The sequence below is a fragment of the Bison bison genome, unplaced genomic scaffold (genome assembly GCF_000754665.1).
Source record: "Bison bison bison isolate TAMUID 2011002044 unplaced genomic scaffold, Bison_UMD1.0 scf7180017864472, whole genome shotgun sequence".
In the NCBI taxonomy this organism is placed as follows: domain Eukaryota; kingdom Metazoa; phylum Chordata; class Mammalia; order Artiodactyla; family Bovidae; genus Bison; species Bison bison.
Window position 1 is genome coordinate 830,668 of NW_011495033.1, and position 27,558 is coordinate 858,225.

General features: G+C 47.3%; 1 protein-coding gene across 8 annotated transcripts in view; it reads left to right on the plus strand.

The window, feature by feature from the left end:
• Positions 1-27,558, plus strand: part of SMG6 (SMG6 nonsense mediated mRNA decay factor) — a 201,254-nt gene that overhangs the window by 90,318 nt on the left and 83,378 nt on the right. For all 8 annotated transcript variants that reach the window (XM_010861313.1, XM_010861312.1, XM_010861316.1 and 5 more), the window contains 3 exons: positions 2,057-2,173; positions 3,769-3,937; positions 15,547-15,748. In XM_010861313.1, the coding sequence (XP_010859615.1) occupies positions 2,057-2,173; positions 3,769-3,937; positions 15,547-15,748 (488 nt within the window). The remainder of the gene's footprint in view (positions 1-2,056; positions 2,174-3,768; positions 3,938-15,546; positions 15,749-27,558) is intronic.

A 27,558-nucleotide genomic window follows, 5' to 3' on the forward strand; every position in this document is an offset into this window, starting at 1 on the left:
CATCTCTCTTTGCCCTGTCTTTTCTTTATCAAGGCTGATGAGAGTATCTTGTTGTAGTCCTGGGCTTCTGCCAGTCCTTGGAGCTCAGATATCCACTTCTGTCTCTTCTGAGGGCCTTCTGTGTGCAGGTAACTTCTGCCTGTGCCCAGGAGTTCCCGTGGACAGAGGAGCCTGGTGGGCTGCAGCCCATGGGATCACAAAGAGTCTAACACAGCTTAGCAACTAAACAACAACAGCTTCTGCCCAAGATGTCCTGTTGATGAGGGGACACTAATGTGTACTCAGCGTGTCGTCTGCCAGGATGTGGCCTCCACTCATCCTCTCCTAACTAGCCTCTCCTAATAAGTCCCTCTGTCCAGGACTCACTCTCCCGTTCTGGGCTCTGTTGCTGCTGGCAGTGCTGGGCAGGGGCCTGGCCTGGGCCAGGGTGATTTGGAGAGTGCCGTTGTGTATAGTGAGCATGGAGGGGAGAAGCTGGCAGCTTTCCTTGGGATGGCTTCCATGTCTCCCCCTTCCCTGCTGTCCATCCTCCCTCTGCTTGGTCCTTGGATGCTCGTTTCCTTTCTCTCTAGCAGAAGTTTAGGGCCTTACCAGAGGAAGAAGGAGACGGGTGATCTATTCTCATCACATGGATTGTTACCACTTCCTTACTGCCTGCCACAGTTGAATTGGAAAGTTCGAGGCTGACATTTGGGACCATTGGGCATCTGGCAGGCTGGTGGGAAAACCACAAGAGAAGAATTGCTACACTGATGCTAGTCATATGTTGGGACCTTCTGAGCAGCAGCCTGTTCCTTCTACCCCCAGGGCTTTCTAAAGTGGTTTGGGGCTGGCTTTGCATACTCCAGTCATGTTTGTTCCTGTGGCCAAGACGGTTAGGAATAACTGTGGTTGTATAGCATCTCCTGGAGTAAAGACTTCAATTAGGCCCCATTGAAAAGCCGAGTGTCAATGAGGGGAGAGGCGAGAGGGCTCCCCCTTGACTTCCGAGGTTAAAACGCAAGCAGGGACAGAGATCAAACGTGCAGCTCATTATGCTTTTAACACTTGGAGATTCCGAGAGTTCTCCCGTATTACAGGAGGAATTAACAGATCAGCTGCTGCCAGACCAAGCAAGCCTGGCTGTGGATTCTGCCTCCTGCGCATATAGGGGTCTCCTCCCCTGGGGCTGCAGCCTGGCCTGCTGCCTTCCGCTTGTCACCTGTTTCTCTCAGGGCTGCATGAGGTGACCGTCAGGGAGGGCCGCTGACAGGGAGCAGGTACAGACAGTGGTTTGAGGGTTATGTGCTGTAGCTCCTGCTAAAGGATAGGCCCGGCCACCACCAGGGTGGCTCCTTTCCCTGACCTACAGCGGGAAGGAAGTTGGTCAGGCTCAGGAAGTGAGGGGCATAGACTGCTAATGTTAGAACCAGGTTTATTTCTTAGCCCTAGAGGAATGAATAGGTGAAAATTAAAGCTAATACTTGCTTAAGTGCTTATTGTGTGCCAGGCACTGTCCTTTATAAAATTTGACTCATTCAGTGAAAAATATATTATTTCTAAGTGTCGTGTGTGTTCTCTGAGGAGGAGGAGGAACAGAGAGAAGGTAAGGCTGGAATCAAAGGTTGGTGCTTCAAGAAAATGACTTCTAAATCGGTGTTTTCTCATCTTAATTGGTGACTGTATTCCTGCCATCTATGCATTAGAGAGACTGAGTTAACATGACTTCCTGTTCACTGTGGGTTCATGTCGTCAGCAGAGAGCATGCAGTTTGGGCTCCGACTGTACACCTGGGGTTACTGGTCTCGGGGAAGTGGTGTGAAACAGAATTCATACCAGGGAGCCCTATAATAACCATATCGGGCACTTAACCACATGCCAGGTATCCTAGTGAGTGCTTCACATGCGATACTTTGTTCAACCTTTTGACTGCCCTTTGAGAATGGGAATCTTCCAGCCCCAGGCTCAGGTGAGGAAAAGGAACTCAGTGACATGACCAAGGACTTCCTCCTCATAAGGTGGGGAGAGGACCCCTTAGCCCCCAGGACACTGATGGACTTGCCTTTCCCCTTCCCAGACTGCTTCTCGGAGGAGTGTCGCTCTGTGATCCAGGAGCAGGCTGCAGCCCTGGGCCTGGCCATGTTTTCTCTCCTGGTGCGACGCTGCACCTACTTACTGAAGGAGTCGGCCAAAGGTAAGCAGACGAGGGCCCCTGGCTGGTGGGCCTTCCAGCTCCTGGGTCCTGTCCAGACACGCTCAGGAGGCCGTGCTGCATTCTCCGTGTCTTCTCCCTCTACTCCAGGCTCCCTCTTGCCAGCGTGCCCTCTTCCTTTTGCCTACCTGACTAGTCCCACTTCCTCTCCGGCCCTCCTTCCGTTCTGTGGAAAGGAAAGGAGACTTCTTTCATCCTCTGTCTCTCTTCTCCTTTAACAGGATTTTCACTGTACCTCTGAACTGCTGAGTGTTCATGCAACTTGAAAAATGAGTTTTCCTTGATGTTCATAATTGATGTTTTGGTTTCCACCTCTCTCTCTGTATGTCCTTCTTTGTTTGGTACCTACCTGGTGGGGGCTGTAACCGCTGTGGACCAGCCATCTCCAGGAGACTGACTGGACCAGATCAGGGGTTCTTTCTAGCCCCTGAAAGAACTAGCTCCTGAAAGCCACTGCTTTTTGAGCAGTGTCCCCATGTCCTTTAAGTCTGCCCTTAGAATTCCAAGCCTGACTTCTGGGCCATGTAAGGCAGGGCTGAAGGGTGCACCTTTCTTTCAGCTTCTGGATCAGTTGTGATGAGTAGTGAGGCCCCTCTGTTGTTCGCCAGCCACATCAGCCTTTGGGAGTGCCTCTAGCGGCTGGAGTCGCCTATTTAGAGCAAGGGAGGTTAATTGGATAGAATCTCAAATTTACAGAAAAGTTTTGGGAATAATACTCTCTTACTTACCCCTCACCCAGACTCCCTAATTGTTAACTTTCTACCACACTTGCTTTAAGTTCTCTCTCTTTCCATACGTACACGTATACGTATTATTTTCTTTATGAACCATTTGATCATAAGTTGCAGACATGGTAGCTTCCCTGCCCCACCCCTTCCCGCACCAGATACTGGACTGTGTACTTCCTAGTCACAAGGACCTTCTCCTACACGACAGTGCTGTTATCACAGTCAGGAAGCCAGCGTTGATACAGTACTATTACTGAATCTACAGACCTTACTGAGTTTGTATTAGTTGTCCTAAAAAAATATTTTTTTCTGGTCTAGGATGCACTCCAGGATCAGACGTTGCATTTAGATGTCATGTCTCTTTATAGTCTCCTGCAACATGGATGGTTTCTGAATATTCCTTTGTTCTTCATGCTCCTGACATTTTTGAAGTATGCAGGACATTTATCTTGTAGAACACCCCACTGTTTGGGTTTCTCTGATACTTCCTTACCATCAAATTCGGGTTGTTCGTTTGAGTAGGAACCCTGGTGCCATGTCAGTGCTGTGCTGAAGGAAGGCTAGAGTGGGTGTGGGTTGGAGGCTGGAGGCCAGGGTGGCAACCCTGTCGCCAGGCCGCAGGTGGAGCACAGGCAGCTGTGTGCAGGGCAGACCCAGTGCACTGGTTCTCTCTCTGTCCTGCTTTTCAGAATCCTCTTAGGTACTGGCACTTGTCCTTCGCTTCTGGGCCTGGCTGTCCTGTGGATGGGGTCTCCCTTCCCTGGGAGCTGGCTGCTGTCCCAGCGCCCCACTGGCCGCACGCAGGGCCACTGTAGATCTAGGCCCAGCTCTTACCCTTTGCCTCTGCAGCTCAGCTGTCCTCTCCTGAGGGAGAGGAGGATCAAGATGACATCAAGGTGTCCTCCTTTGTCCCGGACCTGAAGGAACTGCTCCCCAGTGTGAAGGTCTGGTCAGACTGGATGCTCGGCTACCCAGACACCTGGAACCCTCCGCCTACCTCCCTGGAGCTCCCCTCACAGTGAGTCAGCCCTGCCTGCCCGAGTTCCCACAGCCCCCTCCTGTGGCCTGCTGACCTGTGTCTCCCCTCTTTACTTGAACTTGGGTGTTCCCCTTCCGTGAACACCTCCCAGGCCCCTGCTTCTGCCTGCTCTCTGGTCCATTCCTCCTCCTCCTCCTCCTCTCAGTCTCTCTTTCTCTCACTTCATGGCTTGCTCTGTTCTGCTCCTTGCCCTTGATCTTGTGAGTTTTCACTGTGCACTGCTCACGCTCACCGTCTCCGCAGCTACTTCCCAGGTCTGGGTGGGTGTCGGTCAGTGTGTGAGACCCTCTCTGTCTCTCCCTTTTAGTTCGTCTCCGTGCATCTCTCAGGCCCTTGCCGCTTCTCATGCTGTCCTGCGCACTGTCTCCCCACCTCCTTCTCACGATGTGGTGTGTGTGGGGGTGAGAGCATAGACCGCTTTGCACTCACTGCATCCCCATCCCCCGCAGCACATCCTGCCTCGTCCCCCTGGCTCTGGATGTTGGTGTGGGGAAAATGTGTGTCTGCTGGATGTCTCTATGTAGATCTCTTTTTTTCTCTCTGTTATAAAAATTGTGGTAAAAAATAAATACGACAGAGTTTGCCATCTTAACCATTTTTAAGTCTACGGTGCATTCACGTTGTTGTGCGACCATATAGAGCGATTTCTTGTGTTCATAGCAGTGTGTGAGTTGTAGCTCTGTGTGTGCCTGCTTGGGTCTTGTTGTCTGTGCGTGTCTGATTGTGAGGGTTTTTTTGTATTAATGTGTGTGTGTCTGAGGGGATTTGTCTACTGAAGGCTCTGGGCGTGCCTGTCCATGTCTGCGCATGTATACGTGTCCACGTGCTGTGTCCACATCTGTGTCTGGGTCTCTTTGCAGGGCTCCTGTGTCCCCTGAGGACCCTGTTGCACTGTGGTCTGACGCCCTGTCTCTGTGTTCATATGTGCGTCTGGGCCCATGTCAGTCCATCTCTGCTTCGGTCCTGCCCGTGTCTCTCTGTGTGGCTGTGTCCTGTGGGAGTGTCTGTTCCTGAGCATCTGTACCCAGGACTGCCTGTGTCCCTGTCCATATTTGTCTGTGAGTGTATCTCTGTGTGTCAGTCTAGGTCTCTCTGCTGGGGGCGGGGGACGTTTCTCTATATGTGGGTCTTCCTGTACCCATCCACCTGCCTCTGTCCATTCCTCCTGCCCATCTCAGCTTCTTCCCGCCTGCCTCTTCTCCCACCTCCCTCCCTGCTGTTTGTGTGTGTCTGTATCAGGGGTCAGCAAGCTGTGGCCCATGAGCTAAGAATGGTTTACATTTTTAAATGGTTGAGAGAAAGATCAAAAGTGTAAGACTTCATGACTTGCAGAAAGTGTATGAGAAGGGACCCTGAAAAGCGCCCATAAAGCTGTATTGGAACACAGCCATGCTTGTTTGTTCCCTCTGTCCACGCTGCTCTCGCGCTGCAGTAATAGGGCTGAGCAGTTGTGACAGAGACCATACTGGCTGCAGAGCCAAAAGTACTTACCGTCTGTTCCATTATAGAAAAGGTTTGACGGCTCCTGCTCCATACCCGTGTTCCTGTGCGTCTTGTTCTTCTGTGTGCTCAGGTCGCTGTGTATGTTCTTCTGTGTGTTCAGGTTGCCGTGTATGTGTGTGTGTGTTTGCCTAAGAGCGCCCTAATGTGTGTGCACCCAGGCCTGTTTCTGGTCAATTCTGTTGACTGTCCATTTCTCTCCCTCATTCTTTCTCTTTCCCTGTCTCGGTTTCTCCCTCGGCATTTCTCTGTCTGACCTTTCTGTCTCCCTTTCTACAACCCCCCTCCCTCCCTCTTCCAGCAGCTGTATTGGGGTCTCTGGCAGGTGTGGTACACGCACAGTTCCTTCACGCTCTGTGTTGGGCGTATGCGTGTGTGTTCGGGAGCAAGCATCCATGCCCAGCGTCTTCTCATTCTTGCCTAGTGCTCTTCCCTGGGAGGGGAGAGTACTGGAAGGAGGAGGATGGATGGCTAGGATGGTACATTTCTAGGGAGTGGGGAGGGGTGCTTCTCTGGGCTGGGAGCCATGCCATGGGAGTCTCCAGGCTCCTGGGTGACATGCAGAGGTTTCTGGTCAGAAGTTAACTGACCTTTCCATGTGGACTGTAGAATCTGATTCTTTCTTGCCTTTCCTTCCTCATATATCTCCCTTGCTCCTCACCCCAGGAAGCCACCCCTGGACCATTCAGCCTGCCCTTCCCAGGACCCCCAACTCTGGCTCTGTAACCCTGTGGGTGATGCTCACAGCACCAAACAAATCTCTGCATCTTTCCTGTGAACCCTCTTAAGTTTCCAGGACGCACTCCAGGCTGAGGCCCGGTGAGCCAGAGTTGAACCCTGAGCTGGGCAGCTGCAGATACATAAAGGAGCAGGCTGATCTGGCTTGGGGCAGCCAGTTCTCAGCAGCATTCCCTGAAGAGTTAACATGTCAGCCTCCGACTTTTCAGGCCATTAATCTGCAATGCCGACTAGGCAGTTTGCAGTTCTGGAAAGAAACTGACAAGGAAGGACTCTTGCTCACCAAGTATCTCAAGCCACTGCTTCTGAGCATGTGCAGGGGTCACAGTGTCTTCCTGTCTTTCACTTGGCCTAGGGGAAGGCAGACCATCTGCTCCTGGAGCTTGGGCCTTCCCTGGGTCACTCCATCTCACAGTCTTAGGTATGGTCGACCCAGGTCGTTTCCCCATATCCTGGCCATCAGGCTGGCTAACTGCTCTGCTGTGACCTGTCTCCCTTTTCCCCTCCTCCCTCTCCCACCCCCTTGGCTTTTGTTTGGCTGAGGAAATGGAAAGCTCACACAGGAAGTGCTGGGCCTCATTTGCTCGAGGTGCTGAGTCTGTTTTCTCTGTGGATGCTGGAGCAAATGGACCGTTGCCGGCTCATGCGAGCTGCTGCCCATCTTTGGGCAAGGGCTCAGTCTGCAGCTGGGCACGTGGTCCAGGCTACATCCACCCCCAACTGGCCTTCACCTCCAAGGCCAGAGGCAAACGGGGCTGGGACATGTGAATCAAGTTTGCTCAGTCTTTTCAGACTTTCCTTCACAGGGATAGCAAATCTGACCAAATACTGTGAATCTGATTGCTTAGTAAACAAGTTCCTGTAGCTGTTAACTTACTCTTTGATGAGTCCAGACTAGGCTGGAGAAGTCAGTGTGGTAGAGAATAGAGTCCTTCCTGCACTGTCTGCCTTTGCAGTCAGAATCAGTGGCTGGTTGTCTCTGGAATGCAAATTTAAGCATAGAGGAGGGGCCCCGCCATCCCGGGGCCTGACCACAAGGTACGGTGGTTTGATGGCTGGTGCCACTGGACAAAGCAGACCTGGTCTAACCATCACCCCATCTCATAGTCTTCAGATCCAAGCTGTGGAAAAGTGGAGTAAGAATTTACCTCCCTTCTTTCTGGTTTCTCATATAACCGCCTAACATTCACTGAGTGGATGCTGTAGTTGAGGGATTGGCAGGGTCTGGTGGTTCTTCTCTAGGTTACAAAATGACATCTCCCATCCACTGATCTTCCATACTGTGGAGCCTTTTTCTTTTAAGGCTGTGAGGAATAACATACTCCAGATAGTTCTGTAGATGTCAGAATAGAAATCCCTCTGACACACTAGGTCCCTATGCTGCTCTTCACTTTGGAACGTCTGGGAATGATCTCAAGAAAGTAGGAAGGAAATCGCTTCCACCTAACACCTCTCCTTCGCGTGTTTTCATTAGTCTATGCCCGCATTTGTTTTCTGCAAAGTCAGATTCCTCATTGATCCTAAACTAAGGTGGCCAGAAAGCCTGTGCTTCAGTTTTCTTCTCCTCCAGAAATGCCTACTCCCACGTTGTCTCCTTGACACATTTGGACCCTTGTTTAATCGTTCTTCATTCCCTGTCTGCCTTTCATTGTGTTACCATGTTTCCTTGCACAGTCAGTCACTTGGAAGCATCCTCCACCTCCTCAGGGCAATTCTAAACCACATCATGAGGTCTCCCTGGTTTTCTCCTCTTGGCCCGTATTCCTCTTCTTTCTGGTCACATTGACTGTTCCTTGCAGGAGCCACTTAGGCACGTATGGAGCACTTGTTCTGATGGTGACAGGACTTCCCTGACACTGCAGAGTGACAGGGGCAGGGCTTCAGAGCCATTTGTGCCTCTGCACACAGTGGCACTTAGTAGGCTGGCATTGGCACGTGGGCACGTTGACCTCCCATTCGTGTCTGTTAGGAGTTGTGATGGAATGGCTTTGTATCGGAGATTTGGGTATGGAGGTTTGTATCAGGGTGTGGAAAGTTGCCTTGAGCCACTGTAAAAGGCAGTGTAGAGTGCTTTGGTCTGTTTAGAACAGATCACAGTCTTTGGAGGGGCCATTCACATGTTGGGGGTTGGAGGAGGAGTGGGGAGCACAGATTCTGTGGCTTTCGTGAGAGGGGAGGGGCAGCCACTCCTGACTCTGCCCAGGGAGCATGAGGCCGTTGTGAACATCAGGTGGTGGAGAAGAGCAGAGCAACGGGCTTCCGCGAGCCCACGCGTAGCGCCCTTGCATCCCAGGACCTTTGGCAAGGCGAGGTCAGTGGGACAACCTACCTCATTTCAGAGGCTCCACCAAAGCCAAATCTTCCCTCATCTTGATCTCTAGTTCTCAGTAAGTGAAAGAGTCAGGGGACTTTGAGAACATCCAAACCTAGCCCAGCTGTGGCAGTTGGTTTATTGCTTTCAGCTGGTACTTGAACCCAGGTCCTGGTCTTGGAGGCTTTCCCAGGTTTAATCCCCGGAGCTTTCTCTGCAGCTGTATGACACTGCGCTGACCCCGAATGAGGATAGGAAAATAGAACCGGTGCCAAGCCAGAGTCTCTTTTTCATTTGGAGTCTGGCTGTCTGCCCATGACCAGGGTTACATAATGGGAAACATAGCTGGGGCTCTGGAGAGCCCGCGCTTCACCAGGCTGCCCAGACCTTCGCATTCTGATGCTATATATCTTCCTAATTGTAGCTCGGATGCATTTATCACACTGTTGGATTGGAGTACTGTTAAAAAAAAAAAAAAACCCTCCAGAAATTCCTGGACTTGCTGCTTTTCCATGGTTTGCCTTGTGTAGTCTACGGAGCATGCTGGAAATGACCTGGAGGGAGCCCCCTGAGGTGCCGCCACCTTGGGAGACGTGGGGACATGGAGGGAGCGTGCAGTAAGCTCATTTCCGCAGGGAGCCCCCCTGTGCTGACCCTGTAGACGAGATAGACATTCCTGAGTTAAAAAGAAGCTCGTTTGCTCACCCTCCTAGGGCAGCTCTGAAATAAGAACTAATCCCAAGCCTGGTCGGCACCCCTTCAAGGACGCTTAATACGTCTTCCCAGAAGGGCATTTTAGGAGGTCACTAAGTACTAGTCCATCAGCACTTCCCTGAAGGAAGTGGTGGTGACTGTGGGAAGCCCCTTTGCTACCCTGGCTCCCCACCCAGTCTCCCTGGCTCCGGGTTGGGGCGTCAGCACTCTAGCCTGGCACCAGGGGGTTCCTCTTCCTCCAAGTGCTGAGTGTGGGGCACACGTGATCTCTCCCACGGCAGGAGCCGCCGTCCCCCGCCTCCCCCCCCCCACCACCACTCAGGACTTCTTGTGAGAGGAAGGGGTGTTGGCCCAAGGCTCCAGTCTGACCCCAGCAGGGTACAGCCGCTGACCCCGGGAGAGTACTTTCCAGCTCCAGGCTGAGGTTATTTGGGTCCAGTGTGTGCTAAACTGAGAAGACGTGTTGGAGTGGTTACAGCTCAGAACTCAGAGAGGCCGGAACCGTGAGAATCCGCACCAGGGAGGCCACCGAGGACTCCACTCAGGCCGTGGAGACGTCGAGGTCCCCTGGGGACCGCTCTTTCCCAAACACACAGTGCTGATGGGTTTAACACACCATCATCATGAGACCGAGGCCATACGTCCGAGCGTAGCTTAGGAGAACTGAAGTCAAATAAGGCGCTGACCTAGAGAGAGGTTGAGGGAGGCACAGGAGAGGTACTTGAGAAATCCTGGAATGAGGTTACCGTGACCTGCTGTTGGCCATAGGGCTCCAGCTGCACTGCTGAGAACATGAAGTTTATGTTCTCAGAGAAGTGCAGGGTGACTGGGCTGCAGATTGATTTTGCCCTATTGGGCAGAATTAATTTCAGCAGGCACTCTTCCAGGGGCCCAGGTTGACTTGTTTGTGTGAATTAGAAAGGCAGAAAGGATCTTCTTTAACCGAGTCTCGTAGTTCTCAATGGTCACCTAATAAACAGTGATGTTCTTGGAGGATGGTATCTGGCCGCCCATGTCTTAACTCCTAGAGCAGTGAGCCCTGATAACGTCGTCTCCTGTTTATATCATGGTGGCATCTGGAAAATACACTGTGGTTCCCGAGTCTCAGAGAGAGCTGCATAGATCTCCCCCACCCCGACTCAGGCTCTGCCCCATCCTGCCGAGCTGCCTAGCCTGAGACCAGAACCAGCCCACTGAGAACAGAGTTGGCTTTCCAAGGGGCTTACCGAGCTCTTCAAGCCCAGGTACTGTTCTTTTGACTCTACCAGACTTGTTGCATTCAGGTCCGTTTCTGCTGTTGCCTGCTCATTTCCTCCAGTTTCCTCCAGTTGGGTGGGTGGGGGGAGGGGGTCCTGCAGGGCTCCCATGGGGGTTGGAACCCCGCGTGAAGGGTGGTGGACTAGAATACGATGGTCCGTCGGCAGACAAGTTTGAAAAAGAGGATATAACGTATCTTAAGAGCAACTTCTCTTGCTGTGGCCTTTAGCCTTTCCCCTTTGTGGCTGTAGTCCACAGACCGTCTCTTTTTCAGTTTTCTTGTGCCTGGCTTCTGTGCCATCTTAGCTGTTTCCAGAGCTCCTCACTCCAGGAACCAAAGACCCAACTCGTTTCCCATCTGTACCGCTTCTCTGATCTTCCATAGCTCCGAAACACAATGCAGGGCTTCTTCTCACTCAACTCTTTCCGGGTTTGTTCTGCAGCTGTGGCGTTTGAATGTTAGTGTTTAAACAAGCTGGTATTACACAGGAAATGGCCACCTCCACAGGCCCCTGCAGGCTTGTAACATGGGGTCATTGTACTTGATATTAATCACCAGTCAGCCTGTTCCCCCAGTAAAAATATGAAGGGGTGTGTGAGGGCTCAGTCCTCCTCAGACTTGCCAGAAGGATGGCCTGAGCCCCAGTGGGGCCCTTGTCCTCATTCTCTGAACTGTCGTCCCGGCCTCGGGTGGAGTTAGCAGAAAAGTTCATACCTGACCTGCTCCCTATAAAGCCAGCAGATCTGCCTTCCTTTCTGAAGTTTAGGAAGGAGCTTGATAGAGATCTGTGGTATAACTTGCCTCACACCTGAATCTTTCCAAGCACGTTGTAGTTGAGTGGCATGTCATATGAGGAAATGCCAAAATTGAAGAAACCAGAAACCTACTGGTCCACCTGAGATCAGGGCTTCTCAGATCCTTGTACCGAAGCTGCTTTTCAAACGCTGTTTGCAGAACAAACCCCAGCCCGAAGGGTTAATCTGATTCCCCGAGTCAATATCCCCCCAAACAACCGGCCAAGAGTGTGCGTTGGTTCATTTCTGTGAAATGTGTTTCCCTAGTCACCTGGGCTGGCCTGGGCTGCATTGTATCGGCCGGCAGCTGCACCGCACTCAAACTGACAGCTACATTAAACCTTGGAATTCTGAGGCAATAAAAAGTAAATTAACTCTTATTTTTTTCCTTTCCTGGTGGAGTAAATGAATGCCTGTCTGTAGGGAAGTGAGCAAGCCTTGGTCCTGAGTGCATACCTCTAACTAGCCACCGCTGGTCGGTCCCAAGCTAGGATCTGGTGTTCAGACTCCAGCCAGAGGTCTACTTTCCCGGTGTGTGGCATGTTCTGTGGGGTTGGACCACTGGGTCACCCTGCAGCCGCCGATCCCTGCTCACTAGTCACATCACAGCTGCCTGAGAGGCTCCCTTGCCGCCATTCTGAAGGCCATAAACAGACTCGCATGCAGTTTCATGTTCTCTGGCTGCCTTGTGTCTGTTTGGGGGGAAGATTTTTTTGGACTCTGGGAGCTTTTTCCAAATACGAGCTGGGACCAGAACAAACCAGAGGGATTTGCCCAAGCGGATAGTGCTCTAGAGGGTCCATTTAGAACCACTGGTGGCTTGAGCATGTCTGGAAACTCTCCTGGGGAGTCATTTCCTAAGTGTTTCTAGAAGAATGGGAGCGCTATAAAGTTCCTCACAGCCACCAGAATTGGACATCGGGCCCCTTGGCCCGGGCCAACCTTGAATCCTTAGCATTCAAGGGCTGCAGTAGGGTGAAGGTTGGAAGGCACTCCCAGCTGGGATAAAGACTAGAGCAGGAAAAGGCTAACTTTTCCCCTTCTACTCAGACAGGAAGCCCTGTGTTCACCCACGGAACTGACCTCTCAGCCCAGAGGCCTGATCAGGGTAAGCTGAGGTGACGTTGCCCAGGTTCCAGGAATTACCTCATCCCATTGCAGACATCTTAACTTTGAGCTCAGACATCTCACCTAGTTTTTCTAAGTACTTCTTCCTTTTAGTATTAGTTTCCTGACACTCCCTTCTCCCCCACCCTCTGTAGGGAGTCACTGTATGGTCCATGGGCACCTGGTCAGTTGTTGTGTTTATGGGGCTCAGCGAGGAGGGAGAGGACTATCGGTGAGCTATGCAGTGATCTGGGGCAGCCCTACTGCGGTACCAGAAGAAAGAAACCACTAGATCTGCACACCCATTTGGAGGGATACAGACAGAAATGACCTTTCCTTGGAGCATTTTGTGTATTTATTCCCTTGGTTCTGCTCAGTCTAGCTTGGCCCCTTGGGCCCCTTGACATTTCTGGGGTGGGAACTCAGGACACTTCCTATGTCTTTTGGCATCAGCTGCTGTTTACAAATCAATACTAGGGTAGGACCTCCCATCCACTGCATTTATGCAGTGAGTGTCCAGGTTTGGGCACAAGGTGGGTGGTAATGGGCGAAAGGCAGATGTGGTCAGGGGTCCCTCGTGGTGGCCAGCAGTCTCTGGGAGGAGTCCGTTTTGGTTTATCTGAGCCTTAGGGACAGGGAGCATGGTAATGAGAACCACATGGTACCACATATTTCTTCGTCTTGGATCCAAGATGGTAGGGGTGGGGGGACGAGAGAGGGATGTGGGGCCTCCCATTGTGGCAGCCATGGGTAATTTTCTGCCGCCTCTCCCTGGCTTGAGATGCTGCTGCTCCCCACCACCACCTCGCCCTGCCCCCAAGTACGTCCTGAAGCAGCCTTGACCTGCACAGCACCAACCAAGGCCCCCAAGCCAAGAATTCAGCTGGGAGACTTTTCACCTTCTTCCTTCTCGCTGTCGTCTTTCCTGTTTATTTTCCAAATTGCTGCTCTGCAGCCGAGCAGTGCCTATTGGCCAGAGCTCACCACTGCTGTGGGATCAGACTCAGGCAGTGGGCTCAAGTGGCCAGCAGGGCACAGGGGGAGGAAGCGGGGAGCTGGAAGAGCCTCCCTGTGCGTCTCCCATGGGCAGCGCTAACCTCGGAGGCGGCCCTGAGCGGCCCTATCACATCCGGTGCTTGTCTCTGCAGCCGGGACCGGAGGATAAACTATCAGAGCTGTGGGGCAGTGCATCATTCCTCTTATTATTTTCTTCTCTGCAGATGGGGTCGTGGAAAGTTCAGTTCCTTTTAACCCTCCAAGTTCTGTTTATTCTACAGCTGGTAGCCTGAATGCCGCGTTTCCCATTACATCACAAAGGGGCTCAGGCAGATCTCCGCACAGAAACGTGTTGCAACTGTTTATTTTTTTCCATATTTAAACATTTCTGACAGCCAAACTCAGCCGAGCCAAAAGATGGAGCTTTGTGAATGAGTCCGGTCGTCAGTGTCTGTGCAGAGAGAGAGGCCTTAGAAAGCTCTCGCCCCTCCAGTGATTCTTCCCAAACACGTTCTCGTTCCTGGGCAAAGCCTGGGAGGCGAGTCATTGTGCGATACACGTGTGTTGATTATGTGCCGTTGTGTGATTAATGGAGCTGTGTTCCGCCTGGTTCCCAGGACACTCTTGAAAACAAGATGTTTCATTTCATGGCCTTTTCCTCATGCAGTGATTTCAGTAAATAAACCAGTGCAGGCTCCTTCCACCTGGATCCAGGCAAGGAATCCTCACACCTCCACTCCATTCTCTCCCCCAGCATCACCTTCAGTGCCATGGCCCTTGAACGCCCTCTCTTCTGCCATCTCCCAAAAGCTCCCCATCTCCGGGCGAAACACACTCCTCAGGTCTGAGGCCCCTCCCTGGCAGATCCGGCTCATGCGCAGTGACTCCTCTGGGAAGATTCCAGGATGTAGCTCGCTCTTGTAGCTCTCTTCTGCTTCTCGCCTCTCGCCACCCCATCTCTTGAGCCTCATTGTAAAGCTTTTCTTTGTTATTCTGTGCAGCTCCTTTTAGAGTACAGCTTAGCATCCATAGGGCACTTGCCTGTTCCAGACGCCCTGGTTAAGGTATTCTGGAAAAGAAAGTGAAGTCCTGTACAGCCCAGGGCCTATAAACTTGGCGGGTCCCGGATCTGACCACAGTTTGACTGTTAGAGCTACAGACGAAAAAAGAAAGCTCTAAGGATCCTTAGCACTCACCAAAGCAGGGATGTGAGCCACAGGAGAGTTTTGACAAATGACAGTGACAGAGAAATGAACCTCCTTTTTCTGATTTGGCTCTGAAGTTCAAACTGGGGTGAGCCGGACTTTTTCTTTTCAGGAGTTCTTAGCATGTTCGACCAGGACCTGGTGATACGCAGTTAGGGTGAGCAGCCAACCCAGTTTGCCCAAGACTGAGGGGTTTCTGGCGACCTGGGACTTTCAGTGCTAAAACTGGGACAGTCCCAGGCAAACCAGAAGAGTTGGTCACCCTGTATGTTACCTTCCGCTTGTGTGGGAGAGGAGGGGGAGAGTGGTGGCCGAGACAGTATTGATATTGTTCACCTGCCGAAATGCGTGGGTGGCTTTTCCTTCCCAGGAGGGTCTTGGCAGGCCAGGAATGAGGTTTTTGTTGGGTGTGTTTGATTGTTTTCCTCCTTACCTATAGGAAGAGATCTCTAAACCACTGTAGGGGACTGGGGTGGGAGGCAACAACCACGTGACTCGTTGCCTGGTGTGTCTGGTCCCTCTGGCTGTGTAGGAGGAGGAGAGATTGGCGTAGTGTTGCTGTCTGTGTGGCATATACTTGGCTGGACAGGAGCAGGGGAATTCTGGGAGCCGCCTCAGGCACTGGTTGTCTTGAATGTTTGAGTAAGTGTCTCAGGCACACTGTCTGGAAAGGTGACAGGACCTGCATTAGGCAACTGATTCTCTAAATTCTTTTTCCTTTCTGGTTAGGATTAAAAGCGTCCCCCTAATCAATTTCAACTTTGCAGAGATGGACACACACACCCACCCACCAGATTACTGCCACGGGCACAGTTTTGTCTCTGAGCTCTTTGGGTTAGATTTCCTGGCAGATGCCAGCCATAGACGGCATTTGCCACAAGCATGTCCCTGCCCACAAGTGCTTAGACGGCTTGAACTGGTCCCTCTCTAGAGCTGCTCTTCTTGTCTTCCCTCCTTTCTCGCAGGGTTCCTGTGGATGTGTGGTCGACGCTGGCTGACTTCTGTAACATACTGACTGCAGTGAATCAGTCTGAGGTGCCACTGTACAAGGACCCGGACGATGACCTCACCCTCCTCATCTTGGAAGAGGATCGGCTTCTCTCGGGCTTTGTCCCCTTGCTGGCTGCCCCTCAGGACCCCTGCTACGTGGAGAAAACCTCGGATAAGGTCAGCCCCAGGCCAAACATCCCTCCCCCATTCACCCCTCCTCTCAATTCTCCAGACTTTTTTATTCTTGGGAAGTTTTCTGTGCAAACGGAACATGATTAAGTCATTGAGGAGGGTGTTAAGGGAAAATATCGACCTTTTAGCCGCTGACATCCAGCTCCGTGTCCTAAAAAAAAAAAGCCCTCTCGACTTCCTTTGGTGTGTGTGTGCGCTCGCTGGCATGTTGTATATACGATCATTTCCTCACTTGTTTAAATAGTGCAGCTTGTGTTGGCAGTGCTCTCACTCAGCTCCAAATGGTTTGCATCATGCTTAAGGCACCCTCCTTCCTCCCCCCTTCATCCTTCCCCCCAGCCACAAAACTCTGCACTAGGAAAACAGCCAGGGCTTTTTCCCTTCTCTGAGGAGGAGAGTGATAAATAGGTGACTAGAGAGAAGCAGACACCATGTGTTAACTTACAAAAAAAGCTTTTAGGAATATGAAGCATTCCCCGCTGCCTGGTTTCTATTTTTCTTCCTCTGAGGACCGCGTTTTAACCTGAACTTTTTCCTTGTCTGTCTGTTTATAGAAAACAAAGCCCATTGCCTGTTGCCCTGGTGGGGACTGTGGAGCTCTTAGTCTCTGCATAACAGTTGGGGCTGCGGCCAGGTGTGGAGAGTAGAGCCGTCCTTTCTGCTTCCCATTCCCGTGCAGCAGTTGCTGGGCTGGGGAAGTCGCGCCCACAGACCCCCGGAGCAGGGTCTCCTATGCCAAGCAGGGGATCCCTGTGACTGACCCCTGTGCGGAGTTGTTGGTGTCACATCCCCTAGGGGAGAGCCTTTTGGGGAGAGTCCCACAAGTGGCTTCTCAGAAGGAAAGCTTTTGAGCTAGATGAAGTATGTATAGAAAGGCAGGTAGATTTTTTTGTCGTCGTTTTAATGTCAGATAGTAAAAGTTAAAATCCAAACATAAACTACAAATATGAGAGATTTTATGTTGCATGTAAATTTTTTTAACTCATCTTTGTGAAAAAAGGATCTGTGTTCCTTGCAGACAAGTGAAAAGGAAAAAAATGTATCCACAACTCCCTTTACCCAGTGGTAATACAACTGTTGTTTTTGCTGATTATATACAGTCATATTTAACTTGAGTATATGCACACACTTTTTTTAAACACAACTAAGGGTCATATTGTACATGTTATTTGTGCTCTGCTTCTAAAAATTTATTTGGCTGCGCTGGGTCTTAGTTGTGACATGAGGAACCTTAAGCTGGGGCCTGTGGGATCTAGTGCCCTGACCAGGGATAGAGCTCTGGCCCCCTGCATTGGAAGCGCAGAGTCATAGCCACTGGACCACCAGGGAGGTCCCTGTACTCTGCTTTTTTCATTTGTATTTTTTAATGTATTCTTAAATGGAATCATGTTTGAGGATCACTTAGTATTCATTTCTATGCAAAGATTTCTTTAACCAGTCTTTGCTTTATTGAACAAAGGGCCTGTCCTGAATTTCTGAACTACGATAATCAGTGAAGTGATTCCTTGTAGAATTTTTTTTATATATTCCCTTTGGTTAAATTTCTGTAAGCAGATAAAGGTCTCGACATTGACATATCAATGGAGTTTAAATGCAGTTAATGACTAATACGGGGAATGTGAGAACCTTTCTTTCTAGAGAAATACTAGAGAAATACTCATTTTATATTTTTCTAGCAAAAAGTTGGAATAAAGTCCTGCTGTTCTAGTCTCCAGAGGGAATACTGACGGGGAGTTGTAGTGTGTGAGGCTGAGGACAGCTAACACAGTGCAGACTTTATGGAAGATGTTCAGTTGGAAGAGTTGGAAGAGAAACTGGGCAACTTGGGCCAGGGGAATCCTAGTACGTCCTGTTCTTCTGTGATCATAGGGTGGTCTTGACTCTGGGGGTGCTTTTGGAAATTGGCTATTGGGTTAACTGCCTTTCAGTGAAGAACACAGAAGGAGTCCGAACCAGCTTTAGACTTGCTAAGCCTTTCACTGTGTGGCATGTGGAATCTTAGTTCCCTCACCAGTAGTCGAACCCGTGCCTCCTGCAGTGGAAGTGCAGAATCCTAACCCCTGGACTACCAGGGAAACCCCTCTCCCAGCTTTAGTGTGAGCATATGATACATGTGTATGATACAGTATATGATGTACAACAGCATGTGCTAAGTACATGACTGGCAAGAAGAACACCAAGCCCGTGGTCCGTGCCCTCAGCCCGTGGTCCGTGCCCTCAGGCTGCCCAGGGCAGTCGCAGCTCACTGAGACTCAGGTAGTCTGAAGGTAGTCTCCACCTCAAGGACTGTGAAATAGGCATGTCTAATACAACATCTCCACATCCAGACTTTGGAATTTCTTTCTCCTCCAAACCTGAGCTGTCTTCAGTCTTCTCATCTTGATAAATGGCAGCTCTGACTTTGGGGCTGCTCATGTCAAAATTCTTGGGGTTATTCTTGGCTCCTCTCTTTTCACACCTCCATATCTAATCTGTCAGCGATCCAAGTCTTCTTTACCTTCAAAATAAACACATACAGTGCTTTCTTACCACTGCACCCTAGTTCGATTCAGTGAAATGCCTTCTGATTAGTTTCTCTAGCTCCTCCCTCCTCCTGCTCTCCAGTCTATTTCCAACACAGCCACTGGAAGGATCTCTTTGTTTCTATTTATTTATTTTATATTTGGTCGTGCCGGCTCTTCGTTGCCACACGCCAGCTCTCTCCAGTTGCGGTGCACAGGCTTCTCATTGCAGTGGCTTCTCTTGTTGTGGAGCACGGGCTCTAGGTGCGTGGGCTTCAGTAATTGCAGTTCCTGGGCTCTAGAGCCCTGGCTCAGTAGTTGTAGTGCACGGGGTTTGTTGCTCCATGGCATGTGGGATCCTCCTGGACCAGGGGTTGAACCCATGTGCCCTGTATTGGCAGGCAAATTCTTGGTGTTTTTTTTTTTTAAATTTATTTTTTTTATTTGGAGGACAGTTGCTTTACAATATTGTGTTAATTTGGAAGAGAGGTTCAAGAGAGAGGGGGCATAACATATACCTATGGCTGACTCATGTTGCTATATAGCAGGTGAATTCTTAACCACTAGACCACCTGGAAAGCCCAGAATGATCTCTTTCAAGCACCAGTAAGATCGTGTCCCTTCTCTATGGACTCTCTGGTCCAGCTCCTGCTACTTGGCTTGTGCCCGGTATGCCCTAGTCACGTTGGCATCCTTGCTGGTCCTCAGACCAGCCGCACACTCAGGGTCTTTGCACTTGGTTTCCTCGTAACCTGGAACACCCTGTCCCCAGAGCACTGTGTTGCCCTCTCACGCCCTTCTCAATGCCACCTTGGTTGGAGAGGTCTTCCCTGGCTACCCTATTTAAGATGCTACATGCCTTCCTGTGCCCTTTTCTCTCTTTCTCTCCATGGCAGAGAAAAATAACATCTCTTGAATATCTAGCATGTGTCAGTCCCTGGACAAGCTACTTCTGTCCAGTATTTAAGTCCACACAAAGTGCCTGCCAAGTAGGTATTAGTACCTTCATTTTATAAAAGAGAAAACTGAGGCTCAAGAAAGGAGCGAAGAGTGATGATCAGCTCTTATGAAGTATCTCCACCACCGACCTGGAAGATCAGTATCGATATGGGGACCTCTTTAGGGACTCTCAACCTTTTGGATATCTGAAGAAGACAGACATCTTCTCCAGCTTCTGGTGTTCACGACTAAGAAATGTAAAGTATCTCAAGGACTTTGTAGTGGCAACATGAGAATTTCATCGTGGTCGAGCATGGTCACGTTTGGCCCAGCCTGGATGTGCACTAGACAGGCGCTCACTGAGCAGACCTACACCACTCCTGTGTGCACAGCAAGAGAGATTCAGACGTGTAAGGCAGACACCCACCTAGTTTGGAAGATAACTTGTGGCATACACAAAGATGTGACAAGCAAACAAGTTCATTTGCATCTGTAGTTAAGGAGGAACTCTTGAAATTTTATTGAATTGGTAGTTTCCCACCGAAGGCATTGCTCAAGGAGCACTGACTTGGCATTAACCGATCACTGTATTTCCCAAGTAAATTCCAAGAAACTCTAGTTTTATGGGTTCTTAATAGTCAGGTGAAAAAAAGTTCCACAATCATGTAAATTAGAGTAACACAGTATTAGACAGAAGCCGTTACTGCAGGACTTTTTGGAACTTCTAATGTCATGTATGTTGCAAGGAGGATAGCCTTTGCTACCTTTCCCAAACTTGCTTCACCCTTGATCTTTTTGATTTGCTGAACATCTTTCAGGGTTAATATTCTGCCTAAAAGAAACAAACCGTAATAGAAAACCCAGGCATGGGATGAACAAGAGGTTGAGAAAACAGGTGGCTGTTGGAATTATTCAAAAGTGAGATAGAGAGTATGGGTTACGGTAAAAGCAACAGAGTGGAGCTGGTTACATGTAGACAGAAATATCGCCGACACTGAACATGAGAGCCAGCTAGGAGAAAGTGATGGAGAAGGCAGTGGCACCCAACTCCAGTACACTTGCCTGGAAAATCCCATGAACAGAGGAGCCTGGTAGGGTGTAGTCCATGGGGTCGCTAAGAGTCGGACACAACTGAGCGACTTCACTTTGACTTTTCACTTTCATGCATTGGAGGAGGAAATGGCAACCCACTCCAGTGTTCTTGCCTGGAGAATCCCATGGACAGAGGAGCCTGGTGGGCTGCCATCTGTGGGGTCGCACAGAGTCAGACACAGAAGCGACTTAGCAGCAGCAGCAGCAGCAGGAGAAAGTCATGTTAAGTTCATGAGTGGCTGCTCGGCACCTTAATTCAGAGGTTTAGTATTTTACCCAGGGCCATGTCGCTATGTGAGGTTTAGAATCCTTGTCTGTATGACTTCAGAATATCACATCCTTACGGATGATTTGACATCCAGGATTTGCTTCAAAATAACCTGGGGAGGAAGGAAGGTGGATAGGAGTGTAGATGGGGGGAAAAAGGCCAAATGTTGATCGTGATTAAATCTGAATAGTGGGTTTTTGCTGTTGTTCAGTTGCTAAATTGTATCTCTTTTCAGTCCCATAGCCTGCAGCACCCCAGGCTTCCTTGTCCTTAACTATCTACTGGAGTTTGTGCAAATTCGTGTCCATTGAGTCGGTGATGCTATCTAACCATTTCATCCACTGCCACCCCTTTCTCCATTTACCTTCAATCTTTCCCAGCATCAAGGTCTTTTCCAGTGAGTCAGCTCTTCACATTGGGTGGGTACATGGAGTTTCTTATATTAATAGTATTCCACTTTTGTACATATATGAAAATTTCCATAAGAACAAGTTTTAAAACCCTGTGTCCTTTTTGCTGCATTATACTGAATAAGCATAAGTGATTGAAAAAGTAATCAAACCATAATAATAGTAAGTTTAAGATTTTGCTTCCCTGGTGGCTTCCCCGGTGGCTCAGATGGTAAAGCGTCTGCCTGCAATGCGGGAGACCTGGGTTCAATCCCTGGGTTGGGAAGATCCTCTGGAGAAGGAAATGGCAGCCCACTCCAGTATTCTTGCCTGGAAAATCCCATGGATGGAGGAGCCTGGTAGGCTACAGTCCATGGGGTCGCAAAGAGTAGGACACGACTGAGCAACTTTACTTCACTTCACTTAAGGTTTTGCAGTCAACTGGTCAGGTTCCAGGCGTGCTAAGCTCTTTACACATATTTCCTCACTGAAACCCCAGTAACCCTGTGGGCAGATAGGAGAAGTGGTAAAAAGGAAATTGTTTTAGGAGAAACCTGTTGAGTTCATGTTATATGTTAGTCTATATCAAAAAAGCTTAATTATCTAAAAAGCATGCATGTGACTGTATAGCTATAGGTAGTACTGAACAAGGATTTATTTAGTGACAGGCTGTTTCTTTTCTTAGGCTCTGAAGCTCTAGCCATTTAATGAGAACCAAATCATTTATGTCATAAGTAATGAAGTAAGCTATCCTCATTCTGGCTTCCCCAAGTAGGCTAACTTGTGTGATCTTCTGCGTCTTCATTCCCATGTTGTTATCTGACCCAAGAACTCAGTGAAGAACTTTCCAACAAGTTAATGCTGGGGCAACTGTTAAGCTTGATTAAGAGAGAGAGATTGTATTATAAGGTGATGTTTTTTAGTCCCCTCAGTTGTGTCCGACCCTTTTGTAACCCCATGGACTGTAGCCACCAGGCTTCTCTCTCCATGAAATTTCCCAGGCAAAAACACTGGAGCGGGTTGCCATTTCCTTCTCCAGCAGATCTGCCTGACTCAGGGATCGAACCCATGTCGCCACATCTCCTGCGTTGCACGTAGATTCTTTACCTCTGAGCCACCAGGGATGAAGTTAGACATCTCACAAGCATATCCCATTCATCCTTACAGTCATCTTTGCTTTCTGTCTGAATGTAGGATCCCAGGAAACTGTCATTAATACATAATTGAGGTTAAAAATGAGGTTTAAACTGTCCAACTTTTGAAACCATTGGCTTGTCCATTTCTTAAATGACAGTTTTGGCAAGTTGCTTGTTGTACACATAATTATGCAAACATTTTAAATAGAAAGTATAGAAAAGCACAGGAAAATTAAAATCACCTACAAACTACCACCTAAAATTAGCTAGTGTTAAGGTTTCGTATGTGTCCTCTCAGTCTCCACCCCCCGCATGCTTATACGTGTGTATTCTTTTCCTTTAATACTATTGGAATCATATAGCATATGCTTCTTGTTTTGTGCTTTTTTAAAAAAAAATCCTTGTTTTTATATATATACGCACACAAACGTATACATACATACATAGTTTGGGGACAAAAGTTGCCTTTGTTTTTTGGTGATCTGGAAAATATTCATTTTAAGTGGGGCTAATTTTTTGAAAAACATGACATAATCTTCTATTCTCTGAGTATCAACATCAAGAATGAAAGGGGGGGGAAAAGTCAGTTGACTATCCTATATTTAAGATGTAGAAATTAGGACTGCTTACAATATGTATTTTCTTTTTCACACAGTTGTATTTTGTTTCTAAATTTATAATTATTTGAAATTTATTTTAAATGTTTTCAGTTCTCAGTTTTTAGTCTGTTTATTCTGTGGCTGTCCCATTTTTATCTTCTTTACTTTGACTTATTTGTTATTTAGAAATGGACATTATAGAATTTTTCCCAGCAAAGATAACATGAAGGCTTTTTAAAAATTAAGGTGATTTTTGTAAAATACAGTAATATATATATATATGCAAAAGAATCAAACAGTTCACAAAAATGTATAGGCAAAAGTCACGATCTAGGGATAACCACTGTTAACAATTCGATATTTGTCTTTTTATACCACTTCTATGCCCATTGAAATATATTTATAAACATATATACATATATGATCAAAATGATAGTGTGGTATACATTCTCTTCCTTACTTTGTTCTTTTCATTAAACAATATATCAATGACATTCTTCATGGCTGCTATCTGAACACTTGTGTTTTGAAAGTGTTCTTATTTTGCCCTTGCACATGAATGGCAACTTAACTTAGGTCAACTTTTTTCCCCTTTAAAACAATAGCTATTATTCCATTGCATTAGCAGTTAGGAAAAAATGAAGAGAAGTCTTACTTTTCTTCTTTTGTAGATTTACTTTTTTTTTTTTTCCCCCATACAGCATGGGTAACTTACAGCTTCTTAAATCTTGAATTTCAAATTATATGAGGATTTGTTTAGATGTTGGGCTCTGTAGTTTAATGTTGTATGGCATATAATGAGCTCTTTAATAAGCAAATCAGTTCTATCTTTGGATCAGAAAAGTTTTCATGTCTCGTGTCTTTGATTACTAATGTGTTTGTTCTTTTCTTTGGTAATTTCTTTCCTCCTGACGTGTATGTTAGATCTCTATTCTTTGCCCTCCACATATCTTTCTGTCATCATTTTATTTATTTATTTATTTATTTTGCTTTTACCTCTACAGCCTCAAAAGGCTTCTCAAGTTTTTCCTCTCTGTAGTTGGTTCAGATTTTTATAGTGTTGATTCTATTCTTCACTGCTTCTAATTCAGTTTTTTAAATCTTCTGTTGCATTATTTGTCTCCTTATGTTATTTCCCTGTCTTATCCTGGAATTTTTATATTTTTGCCTGCCTTTTATCCAGGTCTCTTTTATCATTTTTGTTTTTATCATTTTTTTTAGCATACTTTACAAAATCTGTGATTTTAAAAATCCAATCCAGTGTGAGAATAAAGCAGATACTGTCTTTTTCATCTAACATCTTTCCTCCAAGTATTCGGTTTCTCTCCCTCTTTGCATGCTCCATTCCCTTTTTTTACGTTTCAGGCTGTTTTCCTTAGGTCCCAAGCTTGTATTTCTGCAATCCAGTTCTGGCCATTTATGTTTCTTTAAAGGTTTACTCAATTCTGATATTTTGTCCATAACAGGTTAGGTAGATTCTCACTGGATGCCTTCTTTGTCTACAGATATTATTTAAAATCCCCTTCTCAGGTCTAAATTTGGTTGATACAGGTTTGTGCTACCAAGTCACCACCCTGAAGGGCATGCATGGGGAGGAGGCCAGGTGGCGTGCATTCTCAACATGTGAATTTATTCTCTGTATTTCTGTCCTGTGTATAATGGAGCTACTTAGAGAGCTAGCATCCCATGTCCAGTTTTTGTTTCACCTAAATGATAAGGCAGTTTCTGACCTCCTTCCCAGAGCTGTGGCCTACCATGTCAAGAAGAAATTCTACCCTCTGGCCACTTCCCATTTACATTTTTCGGGGCCTCTCTAAACTGCTGATTGTGAATGGTACTAATCTGTAGCTGCGAAAAGTCTTCCAAGTGGTATTCTGCATCTGCCCCCACATCTTCACATTTTGTGGTAGGCAGAATAATACCCTCCCCCAAAGATGGGCCACATCTTGTTCCCCAAAACCTGTTAAATAAATTATGTTACAAGGCAGAGGGCCTTTGGAGATGTGTTTAAGTTAGGGATGTTGAGATGGGAACGTGACCTTGGATTTTCCAGGCGGTTTAACATATTCACGAAGGTCCGTACAAGGAGGCAGGAGGGTCAGGGTCAGAAAAGGGAGACGTGGTGATGGAACCAGAAGTCAGAGAGAGAGATTTGGAAATAGTATGCTGCTGGCCCTGAAGATGGAGGAAGGGACCATGAGCCTTGGAATGCCAGGTGACCTCCAGACACTAGAAACGACAAGGAAACAGATTTTTCTCACAGAGTGTCTGGAAAGAAGAGCCCTGCCAACACCTTGATTATAGGACTTCTCATCTCCCAGCCTATAAAATAATAAATTATGTTGTTTTAAGTCATTGAATTTGTGGTATCTTGTTAACAGCAGCAGTAGGAAACTAGTTGACTCTTCCATACTGAAGAATTTTGCCAGGTTCTTCATAGTTTCTTCTCTTTCTGCTTTCTTTTTATTTTGCCTTTTAAATTATGAAATATGCATATGGGAATATGTAAAACAAAAAGACTGATCACACGGTGAACAGCTGTTATTACCACCAAGAATGTCAAGAAATAGGACGAGACAAGAGTCATTAATTACATTTCATTCAGCTTATTTTGAAGGTTCTAGCCAATACAGTAAGATAAGAAAAAGTACGAAAAAGACAATTGGAAAGAAAAGAAAAAAACAACTATCTTTGTAAATAATGTGATTCATATGTAGAAAATAAGGATAAATTATTCAGATTAATAAGTGAGTTTAGCAAAGTTGTTGGATATAAAGTCGGTATACAAAAATCAATTCCATGTCTATATACTGCTGCTGCTGCTGCTGCTAAGTCGTGTCAGTCGTGTCCAACTCTGTGCGACCGCGTAGACGGCAGCCCACCAGGCTCCTCCATCCCTGGAATTCTCCAGGCAAAGAGTACTGGAGTGGGTCGCCAAGTGCCTTCTCCGGTCTATATACTGACATCAAGCAAAGTAAACTTTTTTTTTTAAGTTGCTCTCTTAGGAAGGGAAGCTGTGGATTGGCTCTTCATGACCTGTTTCTAGCTATCCTCCATCCACCTGGCAGTAATTCCGTAAGGTTTATGGCAGATGAATAGCATTCTCCCATTTAACAGCTGTTGATTGCTATGTGTCAGGCGCTATGCTAGATTCCGTGGCCCTTGCTGTGAACGTGATTGACAAAGGAGGCATTGTGGGGAGTGGGGGCTGTGCTCTGTGTATTCAGTTTGGTCACTTCAGTTGGGATTTTGAAAGTAGAGTTATTTAACTCAGAAGCGTATGCTTTTAAGTTTTTTAAAATTATTAAAGTCTTTGTTTTATAAAATAGATGTTCCTTTGAAGCAATATTGGAAAAATCAATATTAGTATTCAGGAAAGAAAGATCTCTTGATCTTCCTGTCTTCTATCCTGGTTGGATAGATGGATGGACAGAGAGATACATGTGAAGTTTTTTGCTTTTGAACAGAACTATAGTGAAAGTACATATATTGTTTTGTAATCTGCTTTGGTCATTTAGCAGTAGATGTATCCTGGATATAGTTCCATATTCACTTGTAATGTGAACTTTAATGACTGCATTATATTAACATGTATGGACATACCATGATATTTTAGTCCTCAATAAGACATTTAGAAAGTTACTGATTTTTCACTTTTGTAAATGGTGCTATCTCAAACAGTCTTTACATATTTTTTTTTAATCAGTTCATAAGGTAAATTTTTGAGTAGAATTACTAGGTCAGGGCTTCCCTGGTAGTCCAGTGGTTAAGAAGTGCCTGCCAACGCAGGGAACATGAGTTCCATCCCCAGACTGGGGAGATCTCATACACCACCAAGCAGCGAAGCCTGTGCACCACAACTACTGAGCCTGCGCTCTAGAGCCCACAAGCCCCAGCTGCTGAAGCCCACTCATGCCCTGGTGCCTGAGCTCAGGAACAGGAGAGTAGGCCCCGCTCACCACAACTGGAGAAAAGCCCGCGGACAGCCACGAAAGCCCAGTGCAGCCACAAAATAAATAATCTTTGAGAAAAGAAAGAAACAATTACTAGGTCAAAGAGGGTATACAGATTTTTAAGACTTTTGATAAATAATGCCAAATTGCCCTCCAGAAAAGTTTATAGCTGTGTAAACTGCAGAATATCATCTCTGTTATCTAGCATCCTCACTAACCATGAATAGTTTGATTTTTTGTAACTAAGCCAAAGATGAGCGAAAATAGCATCTCATTGTTTTGATTTTCATTCTTTGTTTACTAATAGGGTGTTTTTTTTCCCTAGTGTTATGCTTACTGAGTATATGTATTGGTATCGTATTTTATAAATTATGTTCTTTGCCCATTTTATGATTAGAATGCTCATCCATTTTTTCTTAATGATTTGTAAAGGTTTTTTATGAATAACTTTTGAGCTTTCTTTGGTTACCCTCATACAAGAGGTGTTTTATTTTTATACTGAATAAGATAAGAGCTTTTTGAAACTTGGAAGGGAGAGTACTCTCTAGTTTTTAGGCACTAAAACATGTATGTTCCTTTGTCATACCATGCTGGATAAGATCTCTTTTTTTCACCCTTTGAATTATTTCTCCTTCTTGCAATTCCTTCTCTATTGGCCTGTAGATATCTAAGGAAAAATTGTTTCCAGTCAGGTGTTTAGAAATAAACTATGAACTGTGTTTATTTCCTTCACTGTTTTGCCTGTTTAATCAAAGGGGCCCTAGATACTGTATAAGGGGCTCTAGTGGAAAAGGCAATGGCACCCTACTCCAGTACTCTTGCCTGGAAAATCCCATGGGCGGAGGAGCCTGGTGGGCTGCAGTCCATGGGGTCGCAAAGAATCTGACACAACTGAGCGACTTCACTTTCACTTTCATG